This window comes from Ruditapes philippinarum, unplaced genomic scaffold (assembly GCF_026571515.1).
Source record: "Ruditapes philippinarum isolate M1 unplaced genomic scaffold, ASM2657151v2 ctg7864_1_1_1_1, whole genome shotgun sequence".
NCBI classification, from domain to species: Eukaryota; Metazoa; Mollusca; class Bivalvia; order Venerida; family Veneridae; genus Ruditapes; species Ruditapes philippinarum.
The window spans coordinates 1,810-24,418 of NW_026852464.1; the positions used below are offsets into that span (position 1 = coordinate 1,810).

At 33.2% G+C, this 22,609-nt stretch overlaps 2 protein-coding genes across 3 annotated transcripts in view; one reads left to right on the forward strand and one right to left on the reverse strand.

The window, feature by feature from the left end:
* Positions 1–666: 666 nt before the first annotated feature.
* On the reverse strand, positions 667–4,710 carry LOC132713481 (ladderlectin-like). Its single transcript, XM_060696101.1, has 5 exons — positions 4,338–4,710; positions 2,914–2,993; positions 2,129–2,210; positions 1,618–1,836; positions 667–979 (listed from the first exon to the last, which is right to left on the reverse strand). Exons 1-5 carry the CDS (start codon positions 4,702–4,704, stop codon positions 966–968), a joined length of 762 nt encoding a protein of 253 aa, XP_060552084.1. The 5' UTR covers positions 4,705–4,710; the 3' UTR covers positions 667–965.
* A 1,300-nt stretch (positions 4,711–6,010) lies between these two features.
* Positions 6,011–22,609, forward strand: part of LOC132713517 (set1/Ash2 histone methyltransferase complex subunit ASH2-like) — a 72,386-nt gene continuing 55,787 nt past the window's right edge. Inside the window, exons 1-13 of one of the 2 annotated variants that reach the window (XM_060696168.1) lie at positions 6,011–6,126; positions 8,148–8,221; positions 8,514–8,603; positions 9,099–9,187; positions 10,029–10,120; positions 10,830–10,925; positions 11,272–11,343; positions 11,526–11,616; positions 14,277–14,352; positions 14,737–14,954; positions 15,432–15,509; positions 18,777–18,866; positions 19,759–19,952. In XM_060696168.1, the coding sequence (XP_060552151.1) occupies positions 8,154–8,221; positions 8,514–8,603; positions 9,099–9,187; positions 10,029–10,120; positions 10,830–10,925; positions 11,272–11,343; positions 11,526–11,616; positions 14,277–14,352; positions 14,737–14,954; positions 15,432–15,509; positions 18,777–18,866; positions 19,759–19,952 (1,254 nt within the window). In that variant the 5' untranslated portion in view covers positions 6,011–6,126; positions 8,148–8,153. Of the gene's footprint in view, positions 6,165–8,147; positions 8,222–8,513; positions 8,604–9,098; positions 9,188–10,028; positions 10,121–10,829; positions 10,926–11,271; positions 11,344–11,525; positions 11,617–14,276; positions 14,353–14,736; positions 14,955–15,431; positions 15,510–18,776; positions 18,867–19,758; positions 19,953–22,609 lie in introns of both variants that reach the window. The other variant, XM_060696161.1, reaches the window with a different exon arrangement.

Genomic DNA, 22,609 nt, shown 5'->3' on the forward strand with positions numbered 1-22,609 from the left:
ACAACTAAACAACTAAAATAATTATTAGTATATGTTGGGTCATGCACCAGTGATACATATATTGGTGATTTTACGGTGCTTTGGGCGTGATGGATGTTGCACATTATTCATCATCCATCGTGTACAGACTCGATCAAACTCAATCAAAGAGATCACATTTTTTCCAGATATTTTAAAATCAATATTTGTTTATTAATAAATACAGTTCTAATATGGTAGAATCATTTATTAAATACTAGTACATGTACACGATAAGTCTCATTTACATGAACAAAAAAGTGTCCATGGTGATAATGATTTTTAACATAGTCCTATATAAACATAAATTAACATATGCATGTCAAGTGCTTTGTATTACAAGTTTAACAAATACTACTGGCAAACAATGTGACAAAATTTCTATTAGGATAAACAGTTTAATATAATGCATGTATTGATCGAGAAGTTGTATTCTTATTGATGAAGCTATAGCGTTTAATACCCAAGGTCCTTGCTGTGACACAAACTCCTATACGCAGTGGTATGAAATACTGGTGGGGATATTTCAACTTCATGAGTTCCTAATTTCATCTTCCTGAATTCACAATTTTAACATACGGAATTCACGATTTCAGCTTCATGAATTCACGATTTCAAAATAATGAATTACCGATTTCAACTTTTCAACTTCACGAATTCACGCTTTCAACTTCACGATTTTACGATTTCAACTTCATGTTTTCACGATTTCAACTTGTCAACTTCATGAATGCACGATTTCAACTTCACGAATTTAACTAAATTCAACTTAACCGAGTCGATGTTTAAGTCTCCACTCATACACACACACACACATACAAAGTGGCCTATTAGTTGGAAAAAATCATCTGCGTCTTTATTACCGTATTATTATAACCTTTGTAAGTTTCCAAAGCCTCATTCAGATGTCCAGGCATGACCTTGACGTAATACACTATGTAATATGTCTAGTCGAAAAGACCTGGAAAATAAAAAATAAATATATAAATGAATAAATACCATTCTTTAAATAAATATCATGCAATAACGTGTTTTGACAAGACGGGACTAAACATTTTTTGCAGGATTTGTGACCATTTGATGTAGTTCCCTACCATTATCTTATTTGAATGCTCACTCCGTTTTAAAATTTGATTTCCAGAATATTTATTTTTATTGCGTAAAATGACTTTAATTGAAAAGCATTTAAATGCTTTTAGCTCTACTCGGGTTAAAATCACACTTATTAAATATCGATTTTCAATTTATCAGTATCTTTCCTTATCATCTCTTTAGTGCTATTTTAATGTCACAATTGATCTTAGTATTTTTGGTAATTTTTTTGTTTTCAAACTTTAAGACCTCAGTGAAGTTCGTTTATTTTTCTCTTTTTTTTTAAACAACTTTTCAAATCGTGGCCATCACCATTGAAATACATCAAGGATTTATTTTGCGTTGGACATAATCCCTGACTTCAGTTATAAAATTTCATGCCCTTGACTCCCTGTTTCTCTTTTAGGCCAGCAAAGAAAATTCTATCGTAACTTGCCTTTCATTTTCGTAATTCTTCCGCCGTTCTATTTATAGAATTGCAATCAGCAATTTGGCGATGTATAATACCTTTCTCGCAGATACTGCCACCATATGTTGAAAAGCAATCCTTATGATCGTTCCAAGCAAAGCCCCATTTTCCCAACATGTCTACACATCCACCTGTAGCGTCTGGTTGGCCTTGTCCCCAGCCGTTCTTATAGCTGATACCTGTACCGTCATACCATCTATATTCATTATACTGGTCCGAGAACCGGGCACCAATCCAATAAAATCCCATACCATGTTCTGAATTCAAAGAAAGGAAAATTAACCAATTTAAATAAATCTTTCAAACTTTACTGGCAGATGAGTATAACAAATTACATTGTAGTTCATCTTTTCAGACAAATATTAATGCTATCGAAACTTGTAAAGAATACCACACTCAGATTTTGTGGGAAATCAAGCAAGATTAAACATGAAATAACAATCCATGCAATTTGATTTTCCCCCTAGAACATTTATGCCTCAAGTTTTTTATCATTCGAGACGGTGTTTATGTTGTATGAAAATATGAATAGTTTCATTTAGAACATACCTGCACATTTATCCCGCACAAATGTATCTTCTGCCTCGTTGTCAACTTTAAGTAAGTTTGAGTCCATGCCTCTACAAAATGTCTGAAATAAGAGACGGCTGAAAGCATATATAGGTATCATTTTGGTGTGAACCTTATAGACTGTTTATTTTTGTATCAATCCGTTACAAAGATGCCGGTAAGGACAAGACTAATGTTATCTTCTCGATGCCTCCTCAACAAATTCTTTTTGTTGGACTGCAGCTAAGTTTGGCAAACTGCTAGCTTTAATTAATGCATGATGCGTACGTACCAACAGTTTAATCATAAAATCTGGCCATCTGTCTGTTTAATTTCAAAACATTATATTTTAAATTTGAAATCCATTACAACAGAAAAAAACGAAACAGACTCTTATTTAAAAAAGACACTGCAGAAAATGCAAGTCATTTAAAGGTCAAACTGAACTATCGTGAAGTTCATAGAATTAATACGATAATATGAATATATGAGCCGCGCTACGACAAAACCAACATAATGCGTTTGCGACCAGCAAGGATCCAGACCAGCCTGCGCATCCGCGCAGTCTGATCAGGACCCATGCTGTTCGCTTACAAACAATTAATTCTTATTAAATTGTTGTTTTGTTCTTGTTGTTGATAGTCAGATTTAAAATTAATATGCATTCATTTCATTATTTTCACTTTTTAACAAATCTTTAAATATTTATATGGTTCTTCGTAAAAAATTACGTCATCATTATCATCATCGTCGTTACCAAACATAACAAAAACTTTCGTACTCACATCGGCTTGTACCCATGACAGTTTGTTAGTAACAAACATATAACACCTAGTCTCAAACCTTTCCCAGCCTTCGTCACATTCTTGAAGAGAGAATAGTGAAGTTCTTACATATAATTACAAAACATCAACGCAGCAACTGTATACTGAGTTCCAGAAGAAAGTTTGCACTTGATACGCATACTTATTAAAGCAAAATATTGCTATATTTGTAGAAAAAAATGAACTGACTACACGATGGTTCACATGTAATTGAAATTTGATTATTATGAAATCGTTGGTTACCTGTAATCAGCTGAGGGACGATAAATAAAAGTTGCATAATTGTGCCTTTTATAAATACGGAACATCATTCAGAGCCATATATTGATACGTCAGGTCCCTGTAGACACCTTCGTCGATCCATTGTTGAGATGGACGCAACGGATACTGACAAAGTTGACCACTAAAGCCCGTTTTTGAACAAATTACGTCGTTGCGTATCCTTGGCAACTGTTACGGGTATCACAACGCCAAAGGCGGACAAAATATCTTTAATTCTACAGTATTCGACGAAAATCATTTTCCCTTTATGCTGATATAACATTTATTGTTTTGCGCCGAAAAATGTTTGAAAAATGGAAAGAAAATTGTAATTTTTGTGTAAAATTTGACGGGCTTTTAGTGGTCAACTTTGACGTCATATGTACAAAAAAATGGCTAACACTATTGGAATGAAAACAACGGAATCTAATCTGAAATATATATGGTCAACTTTTTACATGCCAATTTTCAAGACGTTACTAAAAGTCCGCAGTGTCACATTTTATCTTAAACAGTATCCGTTGCGTCCATCTCATCGAGACAACAAAACTAGCGTTAAAATCACAATTCTGCAACGTTTCCTTTTCACCCTTCCACTATATTTACACGAAAATCATCAAATTTCAATACAATATACACCATTGTATTGTCAATACAGTTTCTGCAAATTTGCCACTATTTTGCTTATGTATGTATACAGAATTTGTAACCATTTGTACACTTTCTTTTGCGTATGTATCAAATTGCTGGCTGTCATGAATATAATGCTGTAAAATGATGTTATATTTGTACATACATGGCAATGTCTTTAATGTCTTTATTAATGTGCTGTTTTATGAAACACGGTTTTGCATTTATTTTATTTTATTTTGTGATATTTCTTTTATACTTTCTACATTTTCCTTAAGTTTACACAAAATATTATTCCTGAAAACAATTCTAAAATTACATAATAGTTTATACATACTTATAATTTATTTCAACAGCAGCGAAATGGAAATTCTGAATGTCGAGACCACTTGGGCGAAACTTGATCATGTTTTGGCAAAGTTAGCTCAAATAACCAACCAATCTGAAACATTATATTACAGAATCATCCATATTTTATATAAATTATCACATACCAGCGGTCAAGGAGTAGTAGAGCGAAAACCCAGCAGCGCTAGTCAGCTGAGCTGTGGAACTGTGTGGGTGATCCATATGTAGCAAGCATCGTCTTTCGCTGTGACTGAAACTCACAGATCGGCATTGAGGTGTATACAGCACACATTTATTGATACACGAAATGGCTGTATATTTTTGATCGTCCGAAATCGCATTTACTAACCGTGAGTCCTTTTCACGAATCATTGTGTCAGTTTGAATTTTACAAATAACAATTCCACCTTTAAGCAGTCCAATTACAAAAATATACCCGAAAATTAATAAAATCATTTTAATATACAAAGTAAAAAGAGATCTTTGAAACTGAATGTTAATGTACGAATTCATCTGTCTTTTTGACATAACTCTGATATCATAAAATTTTATGTCGATAGCTTATGCAATTCAAGTGTTTGAATTCATTGTTTCAAAAATTAAAATCAATCACGAGTACATTAAAGTAAACATTAAATCAAAATACAAAATTGATTTCTGATACAATTTTGCGAATCCGCATGTAAACAATTCAATTCATTTACTATTTTATATTATTTTATCCAGGGTATTTTGAATAGAACCGGAAAGATCCTGTTGTATCTACAGCATGCCAGTACAGGATAATTGACGGAATAGTGTACATAATATTATATTGTCACGATTAAACTATATAATTATATAACCTCGCTCTCAGAATAAATATTGGATATGTTGAAAAAAAATTTATATAACAGTATTCTTGCTCAAAGCTTTATGGGATGAAGTTTTTTTTTATAGTTATTAAATACACAGTCATGCACTTAAAATATTGACACTTAAAGGGCGATTTGACAAATTTTGGGAATTAATTAAAGCAGTTAGCAGTAGGAAATGTTCTAAGAAGTAAACGAAACTTTGGCAAATTAATGAGAAGTGAGCATTGGGTAAACAAAGGAGACCATTATGAGCTATATCTATATCTAATATCAGCATTATTAAAGACAATCGAGGCGATTATTTTACAATATAACCAGTTTTACTCCTTTGAAAAATGAGGTATCCATGTGCTGGAATTTATACTGAACTTATGGACTAGGTGATACTCGATATAATTATACTGGGAATGAAATTTCGTAGTTACCATAATGTCCATATGATTGGTTTCTAAGATTCTGATATTTGATACACTCATCATACCGTGACAGTACATTCTTTTTAACTATGCGAACATCTTTGTACTGAATTTATATTTCTTTTATAAAACCGGGTATAACAATATAATTATGATAATACTACAGGTGTTCGGCGAGTTAATTGGTCACTACCCCCCCCCCACTGTACAACGTACCCTCCTACCTCTCCAAAACCATGTCAACTGCAGTATTTTTCATTTGAAATATGTTTTATATTAATTCAATTTCCGTCATTTTCCGACAAAAAAATAAAAACGATACATACATATAAAGTGGAATACATATAAAATTTATTTAATTTATATATAAACACCTATGGATAATACAAACTCTGGTTTCACGAATTCAAGCAATTGTTGTTATATGATTATTAATAGTAAACGTAATATTTTCGCTAAGAAATATTTAATTTCAATTTTTCAACACCTAAATTTTTGTTAGATAGGATTCTAGCGCTCGGAAGAACGTATTTAGTGGTATAATACCTAATGTCTCACCTACTCTTTTCTACAGAAAACTATTTTTATGATAAACCGATTTGAAATTGTTGTTATTAAATTAACTACACATTTTCAATAATATTGAGTTATTTACGAAAAAGGTGTTGGTTTCCTTGATTGCACAAGATAGATTTTAGCGGTATGGATATGTATCGTTTTTAATTTGACCGGAGAAAGTGATATTTTTGCGAGTTTTCACTTAAATCATATGTTTTCGCGAGGATTATATTTTTTTTCAGGAAACTAGAGTTAAATAGTTTATATAATTTCTGCCAGTATAAATTTTGTGTAATATTTGTTTATGATATGATACATGCACAATGATAAAATTGTCGTTAACTTGAAATATGTAATGAATTCTAGTAATTTTGAATGATAAACAATTAGTGGCTGTAAGTGTAAAGGGAATTTAAAATAATACAACATGTAATAAAATAAGAGGAATAAATCATGATTTTTGAATGTGTCTGACAGACAGTTTAATTATTTTACTTTTGTCTACAAAAAGGTCAAAATTCAGGGCACTCGTTTGGTCTTTTTTTGGGCCGAATATGGGGGGTAAAAAATATTGGGTACCATTCCCTTCTCAAAATCATATGCATTTTTCCCCTTTCTCAGAAATAAACCCCCTCCAAATTCTAAAATAAATCAACTTAAAATAATTTGTTTTATTTGTTAGTCTACATTAAAAATATATACTAGCTATTGATTTCAAATGTAGGAAAATTGCTAACTTTTGAATCCAATGGTAGGAAATAATGTAATGAGTAAATGTGTTAAAAAATGCACTAAATATTAAAAACATAAATTAATAATGTAAAATTTCGAATTTTGCCTTAAAACAACGCAAAATTCCCCTTCCTTAGGGTATGGGTTACTGTCCCCAAAAGGTGTCTAGTGCCCTGAAATTAATGTAAATATACTCTGTTTTAATTGGTTTTTCCTTCCGCAAGAAATGCTATGGTTTTTTGAGCAATTTTGATATGACGTTGCTTTACCTGAAAGAAAATATATCTCGAAGCGACGTAATATTTATAGGACTATTGGCATATATGCTTAATTGCTTAAATGCTTCGTCGACCAAAGTGCTTACGAGTAACTAATACAGTTGTATGCCGACTTAATTATCAACTTGTATATCTGCAGTAGCTGAAAATTACCTTTTTTTCAGAGAATTTCGGGTTATTTCCATTGCATGACATTCTGTTGAATAGTCCAACTAATCATACTACTCAACCTTTCAACAAGATATTGTGCTATTTTTTTTGTATCGGCAATATCTCCCCTCTAGAACCCAAAACAAACATATATATCTCAGAATCTAGCTTTTGCACGGCAATATATTTTGACTACCTGTTGACTAATATCTACATACTTGCAAGGGGTTTGACATTAAAGGAAGATAGATAGAACCAGATAACGAAATAAACCATGTACAACTAATGAATAGAAGCAGTCTTTAATTGGCATCCAGTTAGCTGCATTTAACAGCTATGGTAATCAATCAGTTAACTGTAGTGTTTAAATGAATAAATTGTCACTTATTCATGACATTACTAAAAGAAAAAAATACACTGATGAATTTCTTTACATAATGATAGGACCCTTTGATTACAAAAAGAATGTGAAAATGATATATCAGTTGGCTTATATTTCTCTTATATACACTGTTTACTTAAGACAACAACATATAGAGGTATTTATTTTGAGTTGCTTGTCACAAATTAAGTCTGAGGAGTAATGGTAGGCTCATGGCTCATTACTCTGAATTACCTTTTTTCAGAATTTTGCCCCTGACAAGTACCTATAATGGTGGAGCTTGCTGAGTTGCTGTGTTAATGACAGCTCTTGTTATTTATTTTATCATTATTTTGGTATTGATATCGCAACTGTTACTTTATAGTAAATATTGTTTTGAATACTTGAAAAATACAACATTTCTTTGCATGACTTTTTAATATTTAAATTGATTTCTTTCTCATTCTTGCAAATTGCCAGTTAATTACATTATTTATGTATCAATTAATTATAAAATTAGTTATTTTTATCTCTTTGAATATTCATTAATTTGATCTACCTTGTTGTGACCATGAATGATGTAATAAAACTTTATCTGTTGTAGATATAGATGGATAAATTAGGACTCCCTGGACCGCCAGGACTTGGACTTGCACAGGATGAAGAGTTGTGCTACTGGTATGTATCACAATTTGTTAGTATTAAAGTGAAATAAAAATCTGAGTGAATTTTCCCTGTGCTTTTCTATAAGCAGTGCCAATTTGGAAAGTGCAAAATCTGTACTATACATTGTGTGATTGTATAACAATGTACTATGCATGATAGCTATCTTTCTACAGGATGGAACAAAGTCATGTTTCAAATATAAAATACGATCATTTATTTTCGTCATTTTATCATGAATATTATGCCTGGTCATCATTGATAATTATGATAATCTACAAGTGTGTTAATTATTTTTATATTTCAGTGGAAAAGGTCGTAACTTGGGTTCAGTAGAACTTCAGTGTCAGACGTGTTCAAAATGGTATCATGCAGATTGTACAAGCTGTTACATTGGGTAAGTGTAATTTTTGTCTTTCAGTTCCATTACTTAAATAAATATTACAGTGTTTGCTTATTTCAAGTGAGAAGTACCTTTACTTCCTTTCTTTGGCTTAGCAGTTAAGGTTGTGGCCTTCAATTCACTTGCCTCTCTGTGAACGGGGGTTTACCACTAATGTATATTCACCTAGGAAGGTTGAATTCTTTCATGTGAGAGAAGTATTTGGCTAACTGCCATAAGTATTATGCATGAATGTAAGGGTACATTTATAGTTTTTCATCACCTTGTAACTGGTATTTTGCCATATGAGCAGTGATTATTTACTTTAATTACCCTCTACACCATTACCCTCAAGGGTTGACATTTATTATAAAACATAACACAAGTTTAAATTGTAAAATTATTCTGCCAATTCACATCAGTTTGAGAGAAAATTTGTCTTAACATTTAACATATTTGCCAAAATTGTTCTTCATTTTTGATTGTGATATCCAATTTTGTATGTTACAGAACCAATATACCATTCATGTGTAACTACATATACCAGTGCAAGTCCTGTAATCCAAATGGTCTGGAAAGTTTTCAGAAAAAACAAGCAAGTAAGTCTTTTAGCAATTATTTGAGTTTATTTGTCTGATACCAAAATATTGGAACTGCATAGGAAGCAATAATGAAACAAAATATCTGATACTTCTGTTAGTGTTATAGAGGTATTCCTGAAGTTGGCGAATGTTGGGTTTTCCAATCTTTTCCCAGGATACGAACAACTTGTTAAATATGTGTGAAGTAAGCGCAACACATTTATAATTCAGTTGTGAACAAAAGTGTCCTGTGAAGCTGGTAAAAGTTAGTTTGTATCCTGTGATTTGATGGGAAAAACCTTCATTTGCTGAGTTCCAGATAACATAATTTTCACCTTTTAAAAAACATGAATCAGTTTCTCTGTTATATAATTCAAAGTTTTTAACTGTAGGGAATGAAAAATATAATTTCGCACACAATTTGGTTAGCAGTTATTGATAACATCAGTAATACATAAGTAGATCACCACTTATCACTGTTAACTTTTTATACAAAAATTGGAAATGTACATGTTATTACTTTTTTGATAGTTTGAGATTTCAGTTTGAAAATCATACATGCGTTAATTCAGAGATTGTAGAGAAAAATTTCTGTAGTCTAACCCTTAACCTGCAGAATTTGTGTAATGGACTTTTCTTGCTTTGATTTTGGAACAGTCCATTCAAAGTTTAAGGGATTTCAATATCAAGATACAAAAATTAAGCTACCAACACTATGGAGCCTGGTCACACTGCACATAAGTGCAGGCCCCCTGGTTCTACACTTGTGACAAAGGCTAATAACTTTTGGTCCTAACAGGTTAAGGGTTAAACAAGGCAGTTTTTTTAGACACAATGAGTAACTCTGTTAAATTTTCAGGCTTCCAACAGATATGTTACACAGCATTGGCGAATGTAACTTACATTTCTAAAGTGAGAGATGAGAACCGAGTGATGTTTTCTCGAGACAAGGTAATTAATAAATAATACTGAATTTAATGTGAAAAGATTTAAAAAGGAAAAAGGTCAGAGTGTCATTCATGCCTGTATGGTTAAGGTTACTGATGTTGAAATGTTTGTTCATCCTTATGGTTGTAGGTTAGAATCCCATCAGGCCTTCTGATACTTTCATGTGAGGAAGCTATCAAGCTAGCTCCAAGTAGGCCAGTGGTTCTTCTCGGGTGCCTGCACTTGCCTGAAATACATGTAGTATACAAAGGGCTTTTGTTATATAATTTACATGAGTATTATGAATAGACAGAACAAAACAGTCTTTAACAAAATATTACATTTCTATATCATGTATGGGTGTCCTTGGCTGAAAGGGTAAGATCTTTGACTTCAAACCACCTTGCCTGTCATAACTGTGGGTTGAATCCTGTTTCAGGGATTGTGAATTCTTTATGTAAAGAAGCTATCTGGCTAACATCAGGAACAATGGTATTCTACTTAGGTGCATTCTTGTGCCTGAAATAACTTTTGGTCAATTTCTATACCAGTAAAGCTGGAATGTTGCCATAAGACATTTACAATGTTAGTCGTTACGTGCAACTTAAAACCAAAAATTTTTATTTGTGACCTTAGTATGGCTTGAACCCATGCCTACCAGGCTGAGAGACAGACACCTTATAGCGCCACTAGGCCAGTGCTTTTGATAAATTGACATATTGATGTATTTCAGGAGATAATACCTTTTATAGAGAAACATTGGGAGAACATGACAACAATGCCCCGGCGTGTCAAGTTGACCTGGCATAATACTGTACACAAAACACTGGTATATATAATTCATTATATCATCTGAATGTTTGCTTTATTACATATATAAGAATTAACCCAAGTGTACCCTGAACACTTATTGAGAATTATGTTCTTATTCTGTATTGGAAAATAAAACTTGGAAAATAAAACTTAGAAGTAGTATTTTATCCAATGGCAATGAGATTTGGACCAAGTGCACAGTTTTAGATGTGAAATTGAACTTTGATATCAGCTGACCTTAATTTTGATGAAGTGACTTACTCAACTGACCTAGATAATTTACAAAGTTACCTACTTTCTTGTCCTTTGATGTACAGCTATGAAATTTGGATTGTTGAGGATGTTATTCTTATAAATTTCAGGCTAGGGAAACAGATATTTTCTTCGGGAATGAGACAGCAGCTGGGGATATACAGTTTGGACTCCTTAACTCGGTATAAAACATTATACTCTTTATTGTATGTACTTTAATTTCCTGTGACTGTCTTCATTTTTTTCCCCAAATCCTACTTTTCATGTGTGCTTTATGAAGCTTTTCAACCAATATTTATATAATATGCATTTGCATGATTAGGTGTAACAGGCATTGATGTTTTCTTTGTTGTTTTCTTTTCAGGATTTATATAAAGTAACTCCAGCATTTGAGATTTTAACTAAAGGCAATACACAAATACAAGCCAGTCAGAAACCTGGAGTGCCAGTAGATAGTAAGCTTATATATATATGATAAATTTCAATATACATTTTATTCATGATTTATTTTTAGTATTTCACCAATTTTCATAGTATGTTTAGTTACTGTAACAACAAAAATTCGATATTTTACTTTGAATGTGATGAAAGCTTCAAGCTGATCGAATTACTATCAAATCCAAGTCCTTTAACTTGCCAGTAATGGTGTCTTATTGAAAACAAATAATGTGCCAAGAAGGGTTCCAAATGTTGTTTCGACATGGCTGTTACGCTGTTTAACACGTCAGACTAGAAATCTGAGGATAAACTGATTGTGTGGGTTCTTAACCTTTAAGTTAGGCCAAATGTTTCCTTAGCAAAAACTACATTCTTTGCTTTGTACTGGTTTGGGCTTCAGGAATTCAATAAGCTTAATAGCTTCCAACACAATCAAACGAAATAAATTTTGTGTATACCTAATGCATGTTTCCTGACTTAAACCAAACATTTGACCTCAGATGTTTCATACATGTATATGGTTTTAGATAATCGCATCTTTTTAGGAACTTGATTGTTTGTTATTAAATCGGTCAGAACCTGTAAAAGTAAATTATTATTCAAAAGTGTAAGGGGGGGTATATTGGAAAATCAGCTTGCCCGTCCGTCCGGACTGTCCGTCACCGTCGCCGGCTGTTTTTTCTTGTCCGCCCAATAAACTTAAGATTCCTTTGACCCTTAGTCTTCATATTTGGCATGGAAAGGTTAGCATGAAGTAGATGGACCCTATTGATTTTGAGGTCACTAGGTCAAAGGTCAAGGTCACAGGGGCCTTGACTTCAAAAAGCTTGTCCGCCCAATAACTTAAGATTCCTTTGACCTACAGTTGTCATATTTGGCATGGAGGTCAGTCATGATTAGTAGATGACCCCTTTTGATTTTGAGGTCAAAGGTCAAGGTCACAGGGGCCTTGACTTCAAAAAGCTCTTCCGCCCAAATAACTTAAGATTCCTTTGACCTACAAGTCTTCATATTTGGCATGGAGGCTAGTCATGATAAGTAGATGACCCCTATTGACTTTGAGGTCACCAGGTCAAAGGTCAAGGTCATAGGGCCATGACTTCAAAAAGCTTGTCCGCCCAATAACTTAAGATTCCTTTGACCCACAGTCTTCATATTTGGCATGGAGGTTAGTCTTGATTAGTAGATGACCCCTATTGATTTTGAGGCCACTAGGTCAAAGGTCACAGGGGCATTGACTTCAAAAAGCTTGTCCGCCCAATAACTTAAGATTCCTTTGACCTACAGTCGTCATATTTGGCATGGAGGTCAGTCATGATTAGTAGAATGACCCCTATTGATTTTGATGTCACCAGGTCCAAAGGTCAAGGTCACAGGGGCCTTGACTTCAAAAAGCTTGTCCGCCCAATAACTTAAGATTCCTTTGACCCACAGTCTTCATATTTGGCATGGAGGCTAGTCATGATAAGTAGATGACCCCTATTGACTTTGAGGTCACCAGGTCAAAGGTCAAGGTCATAGGGCCATGACTTCAAAAAGCTTGTCCGCCCAATAACTTAAGATTCCTTTGACCCACAGTCTTCATATTTAGCATGGAGGTTAGTCATGATTAGTAGATGACCCCTATTGATTTTGAGGTCACTAGGTCAAAGGTCAAGGTCACAGGGGCCTTGACTTCCAAAAGCTTGTCCGTGCCAAATAACTTAAGATTCCTTTGACCCACAGTCTTCATATTTGGAATGGAGGTTAGTCATGATTAATAGATGACCCCTATTTGATTATTGAGGTCACACCAGGTCAAAAGGTCAAGGTCAAAGGGACATCAAAAAAGTTTGTCTGCCCAATAACTTTAGGATTCCTTGACACACAGTTCTTCATATTTGGCATGGATGTTGATTTTCATGATTAGTAGATGACCCCTATTGATTTTGATTGGGGTCACTTGTATCAAAGGTCAAGGTCATAGGGACTTTGACTTACAAAAAGTTTGTCCACCCACTGAAAATTTGAAAAACTTAAGATTCTTTTGAGGTTCGCCCACAGTCTTCATATTTGGCATGGATGTTGATCATGACTTATAAGGTGACCCCTATTGATTTTGAGGTCACTGGTCAAAGGTCAAGGTCACAGGGGACCTTGACAAAAAAAAAAAAAGTTTTTCTCTCAATTGCTAAAGAATGTCCTGTCCGCAATGTATTGAGTTTGACATTTCACATTTGAAGCATGTAGAATACATAACTTAGCAATGCACTGGCTTAGTAAACCTCAGATTTTGGCAGGGAGGTTGTCCTTGAGCTCTAAAATGGCCACTGTTGATTCTGACAAAGTGGTATGCGGGGGTATCACGCCATGATAGTGGCAGTTCTAGTTATTACTATGCTGATTGATATTTGAATATTTCATCAAGATATTTGATACCAGTTTTACGTAACCGTATAGTTTATGCCAACTAGGGCAAGAATAGTGTTGATGTAAATCATAAAATTGGTTGTGCTTTGTTTCATTTTTAACTACATTTTACATAATTATTTAATATAATCAAGAAAATCATCATTTTTTTACCACATCTGTATGGAGAGCACAATACAGTACATGTATTAATAGTAATAAACTTCTTAATAAGAAGTTGGTCCATTTTTGTCCTCACATTTATATAGATATAACATTCTGCTTTCAGAGGGGTTAAGAGGTCAGAAAAGAAAAGCAAATCAAGAGTTTTTACAGCTTGGAACAAATACAAAAGCAAAGAAAGGGTAAATGATAAAATTTATTTCAAACGTAGATGTTTAATTTGGTCAGTTGTTTGTTAGAATGTGGAATGAGAAATGTAATATCTTGTAGAATGTAAATTAGATATATTCTTTATTGAGTCATGAGAAATTTAAAATGATAAGCCTAACTAACATTTGTGTTAGATAACAATTAGCTATTATGATTAGTCCCCTACTATGCTTTTTTGTGTACAATATGAAAAATTATCAATAAAGTATTTTTGAAATACGTCATTTTGCATGAATTGACATACAAATTCCTTAGAACTTTATACACAAATTCTTTGAGGTATTTTTAATTTGATTTTAACATACATGTACTATATTATTATTATTATTATTATTATTATTATTATTATTATACAGAGAGGTGGTTAATATAGCCAGACTAGCTCCACATGGTTACCCCACAGAGCACCCCTTCAACAAGGACGGGTACCGTTACATCCTGGCTGAGCCCGATCCTCACGCACCAAACAGACAGGCCTATGATGAAAGTATAGAGTGGGCCGGTAAACCAATTCCTGGGTACCTGTATAGGACATTTCTAGGGTCAGAGGTTCTTCTAGCTCTTCATGATAGAGGTAACTGTCCGTCTTTTGTTGATAAAACTTTCATTACATGTTACTTGGACTTTTTCAATCACAAATAGCTTTTTACAAAATTTTTATTTATTTACATCATTTTGTTTAATAAAAAAAGATAAAATCTTATTTATTTAGATCATTTTGTTTTATAAAGGTTCTCAAAGGTGCTAATCTTTGGCTGAGAAGTAGTTTTTGACTCATTTGTTCAGAGTATTTTACATTTATTCCTTTGTTTTCATTAAAATGAATGTCTGCTGTGTGTTGTTTTGACTTTTTAATCTAAACATCATTATTCTGATCAAAGTTTGTTTTTATGCATGGAAAATGTGTTTCCTGATTTTACTTAGAACTTGCTATTTAATCTAATTATTTGATTCTAGTTGTTGACAAATCTTTAATTTAATCTGTAATTTGTTAACATGTTTTTATTTTAGCTCCAGATAGCATGTTTTAAAGTGGATCATTTATTTACAGGACCACAGTTGAAGATATCAGATGACCGGTTGTCTGTGACTGGGGAGAAAGGATACAGTATGATTCGAGCTACACATGGTAATAATTATACCCCCAAAAACGAAGTTTGGGGGGGTATATAGGAGTCACCCGGTGGTCGGTCGGTTGGTCGGTCGGTCGGTCCAGACGTCCGTTGCATTTTCCTTGTCCGGAGCATAACTTGAAGACTAATGGTTGGAATTCAATATAACTACATACAATGGTCAAGCACATTGAGAGGAAGTGCAGTGCACAAGAACCGTAACTCTATCTTGACTAATTACAGAGTTATTGCCCTTTGTTACTTTTCCTTGTCCGGGGCAATATGAAAACAACTGTTTGGAATTCAAAACAACTTCATACAATTGTCAAAGACAATAAGGGGAAGTGCAGTGCGTAAGAACCATAACTCTATCTTAAGTAATTACAAAGTTATTGCCCTTTGTTGCTTTTCCATTGCTTTTTTTGTCCGGACCATAACTTGAAGACTAATAGTTTCAATTCAATATAACTACATACAATGGTCAAGCACATTGAGAGGAAGTTCAGTGCACAAGAACCATAACTCTATCTTGACTAATTACAGAGTTATTGCCCATTTGTTACTTTTCCTTGTCTGGGGCATAACTTGAAAACAACTGGTTGGAATTCAAAACAATTTCATACAATTGTCAAACACAATAAGGGGAAGTGCAGTGCACAAGAACCATAACTCTATCTAAAGTAATTACAGAGTTATTGTCCTTTGTTACAGTATTTATAGAAATATTGCCCTTTGTTCCTTTTCTTTGTCTTTCTGGACTTATTACAGAGTAATTCAATTAAACTTCATCAATGGCCAACCACATTGAAAGGAAATGCAACATATAAGAACCACAAATATCTTTAATTGCCCACAACCATAACTCTATATTTCAATTTTTTTACAAGGTATTCTGTTACTAGTAACATCCTCATTTCCGAAGCAGTCTTGTGGGGGTATTAATCACATTTAGTGATAGTTCTAGTTTCATTTATTGTGTAAAGTTTTTTTAACTTAGTTTTCCAAAGAAAAAACTGGCTATTAGATTGGTGTATGTTGACAGGCTGGTATAACAATCTCTTCTGTGTGCAACTCCTACTACTTTTCTCAATAATGTCATCCAAAATTTTACAAAATAATTATCACCAGGTGTCTTGCGGCATATGATTTATTAAATTTTGGCAGAATAATAGGTCTTTGCTTTATTTTACATTGGTAATACTGGACAAAGCCACATAACTTGTTAGACACATAGTTGTGTATCAAATCACATTTACTCAAATTTAAGATATTTTTGCCAATGGCTATAAATAGATTTATAAATTGTTATTAGTCCCCTACCGGTTTACCGGAGGGGACTTTAGGTTTACCCTCCGTCCGTCTGTCTGTCCGTCCGTCAGTCCGTCCGTCTGTCCGTCCGTCCGTCAGTCCGTCCGTCCACAAAACTGGATCCCGCAATAACGCAAAAAGTACTGAAAATATTTTAATGAAACTTGATATATGGATAGATGGCAGTATGGAGATTATGCACGTCTTTTTCTTTTCTTCCTATGTTGAAAATTCTGGTTGCTATGGCAACAAATAGACTGAAAATATGACAAATTTTACACATAAACTGGATCCCGCGATAACGCAAAAAGTACTGAAAATATTTTTATGAAACTTGATATATGGATAGATGGCAGTATGGAGATTATGCACGTCTTTTTCTTTTCTTCCTATGTTGAAAATTCTGGTTGCTATGGCAACAAATAGACTGAAAATATGGCAAATTTTACACATAACCTGGATCCAGTGATAACACAAAAAGTACTGAAAATATGTTTATGAAACTTGACATATGGGTAGATGGCAGTATGGAAATTATTCACATCCTTTTCTTATCTTCTTATGTTGAAAATTCTGGTTGCTATGGCAACAAATAGACTGAATTTCAAGATTTCTGATTCTAGTTTTTAAGTTTTCTCACTATAAGTTCTTTATTTCTTAAGGTATTTTCTTCAAACTTTAAATATAAGTTGCTTGTCATCAACCACATCATATGTGACAAGGTTTACAACTCTAGCACAAAATTTATCAGAATTACCTCCCTTGAACTTGAAATTTTCATGGAAAAAACATTGTTTTTTTTAATAACTTCTTTTTCTGAATGTATCTACTTCAAACTTCATATAAATGTTTCTTATTGTCACTCAACATTTGTGAGTGTTCAATACTCTAGCAAGACTATTTCCAGAATTATGCCCCTTTTGAACTTAGACTTTTTTTTGAGAAATTGGTAATTTTTACTCCAACTTCTTCAATCATGATAGGATTTTAAAAATGTTATATTTTGATAACAGGGATGTTTAAAAAATAACTTTAGAGTGTCTTTCAGTCTGAATGTACATAAAAACTATTTCCTGTGATCACTTTTAAAGAACTTTTTCAACAAATTTACTTTAAATAGGAACCTAAGTGAATGGCCAATGGCCCATAGAATGTTGCTTGGGCTCTTACCGGTAGGGGACTTATGGATTGCTTGCAATACTATGATAATTGCTTGTTTATTGAAATATTTGATCCCAAATAAAGGGAAGTCCTTAATTGGTCTTACTTTCAAACATTTAATTAAGATTGTTGAATACACTAGGGCTGGGGCGAGTATCCGAGTACTCGGATAATCACGAATCAAAGTGAAACATCGAGTTTGAATATTCGAAAGCACAGAGATCGTGGATCGCGATCTAATTTTCTTTTATACATTCACTGTTTTTCACACACTTTTAAAAAAATCGAGAAAAATACGATTAGAGTATAAATTATATGAAGTTTAACTAAATACAATTTGCTGGTGTACCATGATGCTGAGCTAGGAAGTAATTGGTTTCAAAAACAAAACAAAAATACTCATCCAAAGAATAAAAACATAAACCTTGTTTATATTTCATGTTTAATGTTTAGTATTGTTTTTTGTTTTAAATAAACATGTTTTTATAACTAATGTACATATTTTATGTGTGCCTTGATAACAAAAGAATTGTGGTTCGATTTGTGAATCGTAAGTGCTGAATCGTGATTAGGATCGGATCTTCACTTATCCGGCGATCCACGCCCCTAGAATACACTAAAGTAACTCACAATGGTTAGGAAAAAAGTCCCTTTGGTCGGAAAATTTGAGAGTGGCTGAATGAATTACTTGTATGTTGCTCTATTCAGAGACGAAAATATTCAAACTTTATAAAACAGTATTATTGAATGACCTTGGTCAGTTTTATAGACTTTGTAATTCATATTATGGGATATTTAAATGTTTATATTTCCAGGTGTGAGACGAGGATCATATTATTTTGAAGTTGTGATAGATGAGATGCCAGAAAATACAGCAACCAGAATTGGCTGGGCTCAACAATTAGGTAACTGAATTTATATTAATCATTTATCTATATAACATTTGTCTTAAAGGAGATCCATTGAGGTCAAAAAGACCCAAAAAAAATAAATTTAGAATTCTTACATAATACAAGTGAAGCACTTGAAAAAATCTGCTAAGGATAATAACATAATATGCACAGAACTAAATTGAAAATAGTTTTTTTTTGCGATTCTTTGCCAGATTGATGAATGAAAAGCATTGCAATGCTTTTCAATTTTGGGTTATTTTGCACGATAAAAATATATTCCGAAACAGTTTATTCTGTTATATTCATGTGTTTTAAATAACAGAAACATTCTAACACCATAATTTTATCGATTGTAAATAATATTTTATTTGAAAAAAGTTTTGTACCCTTTAAAGACATTATCTAGCTGTATTAATAAGCCACTCCCTCTTTATTCTCTATTCTTATTAAACAAAGTTATTATCATGAAACTAGTGACCAAGTTAACATTTATATTTATGTGAGGTCCAGACACATAAAAATGGTATGAAAAGTTAATCTGAATTTTAGCAAAATTATAATATATAAATTTGTCATTACTTTCCTTGTACCAATATTAAGTATGGGTCTCAGTCATCACAATTGCAGCATACAGCTATTAAGGCCATATCGTCACCTCAGTGCAATAACAGGTTATCTACTATTAAATTATATTAGAAGTTAAGTCGTTGCTGCACTAAGGTGTCAATATCTGTAAGACCAGTTGGTACATCTGTACTATTTGATGGTGGCGGCACTGTTAGCTTCTCAGTTATATATAATATGAAATTCCCCTAAAAATGATGTATGGTTTGTCTAGAATGAAAGCCGGACAAGTCCATTAAAGATGTTTAGTGTGGTTAGGATTTTTTTAAATATTTTCCAGCCAATTTACAAGCGCCCTGCGGTTACGACAAATTCAGTTATTCATGGAGGTCACGGAAGGGTTCCAAGTGTCATCAGAGCTATGTCAAACTGTATGGTGAGGGGTACAAGGAGGGGGATGTTATTGGGCTCCATATTAATCTCCCAGAACCTAGTGATCCCAACTGTCTACTTCCTGTCACTCACAAAGATAAGGTATGTGCCTTAGATTAGTGCATGTTTTTATATATTATCATTTTGTCCAACAAATGTTAACCAACCTTTTTCTTTAGTTTAAACATATTTATTTAAGCTCAATTGTGAAACAAGTTCTTGCAACTTATATTAACCACTTTCGAGTCTGCTTCCTGGAACCAACCAGTACTGATGAATATGAAGAAACATGGTTGTGACCCCTAGTAGGGCTCAAATCCATGATCCCTGGGTTGACACTTAAACCACTAGGCCTCAGTTCATCTTTTTCTTCTTTTTATGCCCCCGCCATATAATGGCAAGGGCATATAGTGTTACCCTGTTCCGTCATTCCGTCATTCCGTCCTTCCGTCCTTCCGTCATCATCAGTTTCCGTTCATTATCTTAATAACCGTTGCACATATTGAACTCAAATTTGACATATAGATATGTCATGAGAAAATACAGGTCAAGTTCGAAATTGGTCATGGTTCGATGATTTTTGGCAGAGTTATGCCCCTTTTACTTTGAAAATAATATGAAATTTTCAGTTTCCGTTCATTATCTCCCCAACGGTACAACACATTCAACTCAAACTTGACATATGGATATGTCATGAGAAAATACAGGTCAAGTTCGAAATTGGTCATGGTTCGATGATTTTTGGCAGAGTTATGCCCCTTTTACTTTGAAAATAATATGAAATTTTCAGTTTCCGTTCATTAACTCCCCAATGGTACAACACATTCAACTCAAACTTAACACATGGATACGTCAAAGGAATGCGCAGGTCAAGTTCAAATTTGGTCATGGTTCGATGATTTTTGGCAGAGTTATGCCCCTTTTACTTTGAAAATAATATGAAATTTTCAGTTTCCGTTCATTATCTCCCCAACGGTACAACACATTCAACTCAAACTTGACATATGGATATGTCATGAGAAAATACAGGTCAAGTTTGAATTTGGGCATGGTTCGATGATTTTTGGCAGAGTTATGCCCCTTTTACTTTGAAAATAATATGAAATTTTCAGTTTCCGTTTATTATCTCCCCAACAGTATACACATTCAACTCAAATTTGACATATGGATATGTCAAAGGAATGTGCAGGCCAAGTTCAAATTTGGTCATGGTTCGATGATTTTTGGCAGAGTTATGCCCCTTTCACTTTGAAAATAACATGAAATTTTCAGTTTCCGTTTATTATCTCCCCAACAGTATTACACATTCAACTTAAATTTGACATGGATATATTTTTGGAATGCGCAGGCCAAGTTCGAATTTGGTCATGGTTCAATGATTTTTGGCAGAGTAATGCCCCTTTCACTTTGAAAATGATATGAAATTTACAGTTTCTGTTCATTATCAACCCAACAGTGTAACATATTCAACTCAAAATTGACATATGGATATGTCAAAGGAATGCGCAGGTCAAGTTGGAATTTGGTCATGGTTCGATGATTTTTTTGCAGAGTTATGTCCCTTTCACTTTGAAAATAATATAGATACATCTTAGGAATAAGCAGTTTAAGTTGGAATTTGGTCGTTGTTCAATGATTTTGGACAAACTTATCTTTCCTGAATGTTGGAAAAATTTTGAACTTTGAGTTTAAAGGCCCAACTGAACTATAAAACTATAAAAGCCAGCAGATGGCGCTAGGGCAGGTTTCTTATTAATTTTATGCATGCTTCACTTCAGGGACCCTTTTTCAAAGATTTAAGATTAATTACCAAATGCATTTAAACAACACTTGGCATGTATGTAGGCATATATATTCTAGATATAGATTGACCAAAATTATTCAAAATAAAACTTTGTTAAGTGTGTTTCTGGAAAAAAATACTGGCTGTCAAATTTGAAATTTGAATTTCCATAGGAGGAGCCAAGTGATCATTACAGGTCATGAACCTTCAGTAGTAAACAGATGCACGTGGCAGTGTTTATTTCAGTGAGAGAGATTTGTAGCAGACGATATATATTTCAGGGAGGGAGATTTTCAGCGACACATTCAAATGCTGAATACATGATAAGAAAAAACAATAATTTTTACTGATCTTACTTTATCAAAAAGTATTTATATCCAACAAATTTACAATAATCCATTAATCTATGATTTTTTTTTTAATTTCAAAGTACTGATTCAATTTGTATTTAAATGGTTTAAACTTCATGAAAACAGTAAAAGTAACTTCCAGGTATATTTCATTTACACTATATTTTGTTGTAAGTATCTTGTAGTCAAAATTACATTTCACAAATGTTTATCATTTGTATAAAATTTTTATATATTAATAGTTTAAAAATATTTTAAATTCCTGTCAAGGTCATTTTTAGCAGTTTTTCTTAAAAAAAATGTCCCATGTAAGGCACACCCTTTGGATTTGGACATAGTTGTCTGACTTGATGAAAAACAACTGACTTCAAAAATAATATCTGGACAAGATGGCTTGATAATGTCTTTTAATTAATCTGATTAATCTGTGAGTTATATAAAACATCCATTAAACCTCTCCTGTGTAAAATCAGCTGTTTTGTTTACATTCTCTCTGCAGGTTAACACTGCATTCTATTTTTAGCTCATGGTTTATAACAGACAGTTTTACATCACTGATTAGTCACACCCACAAATACTCCGCGGCAGCGAATGTTGCCCCTTTAAGCACTCATACTTTTGTGGAA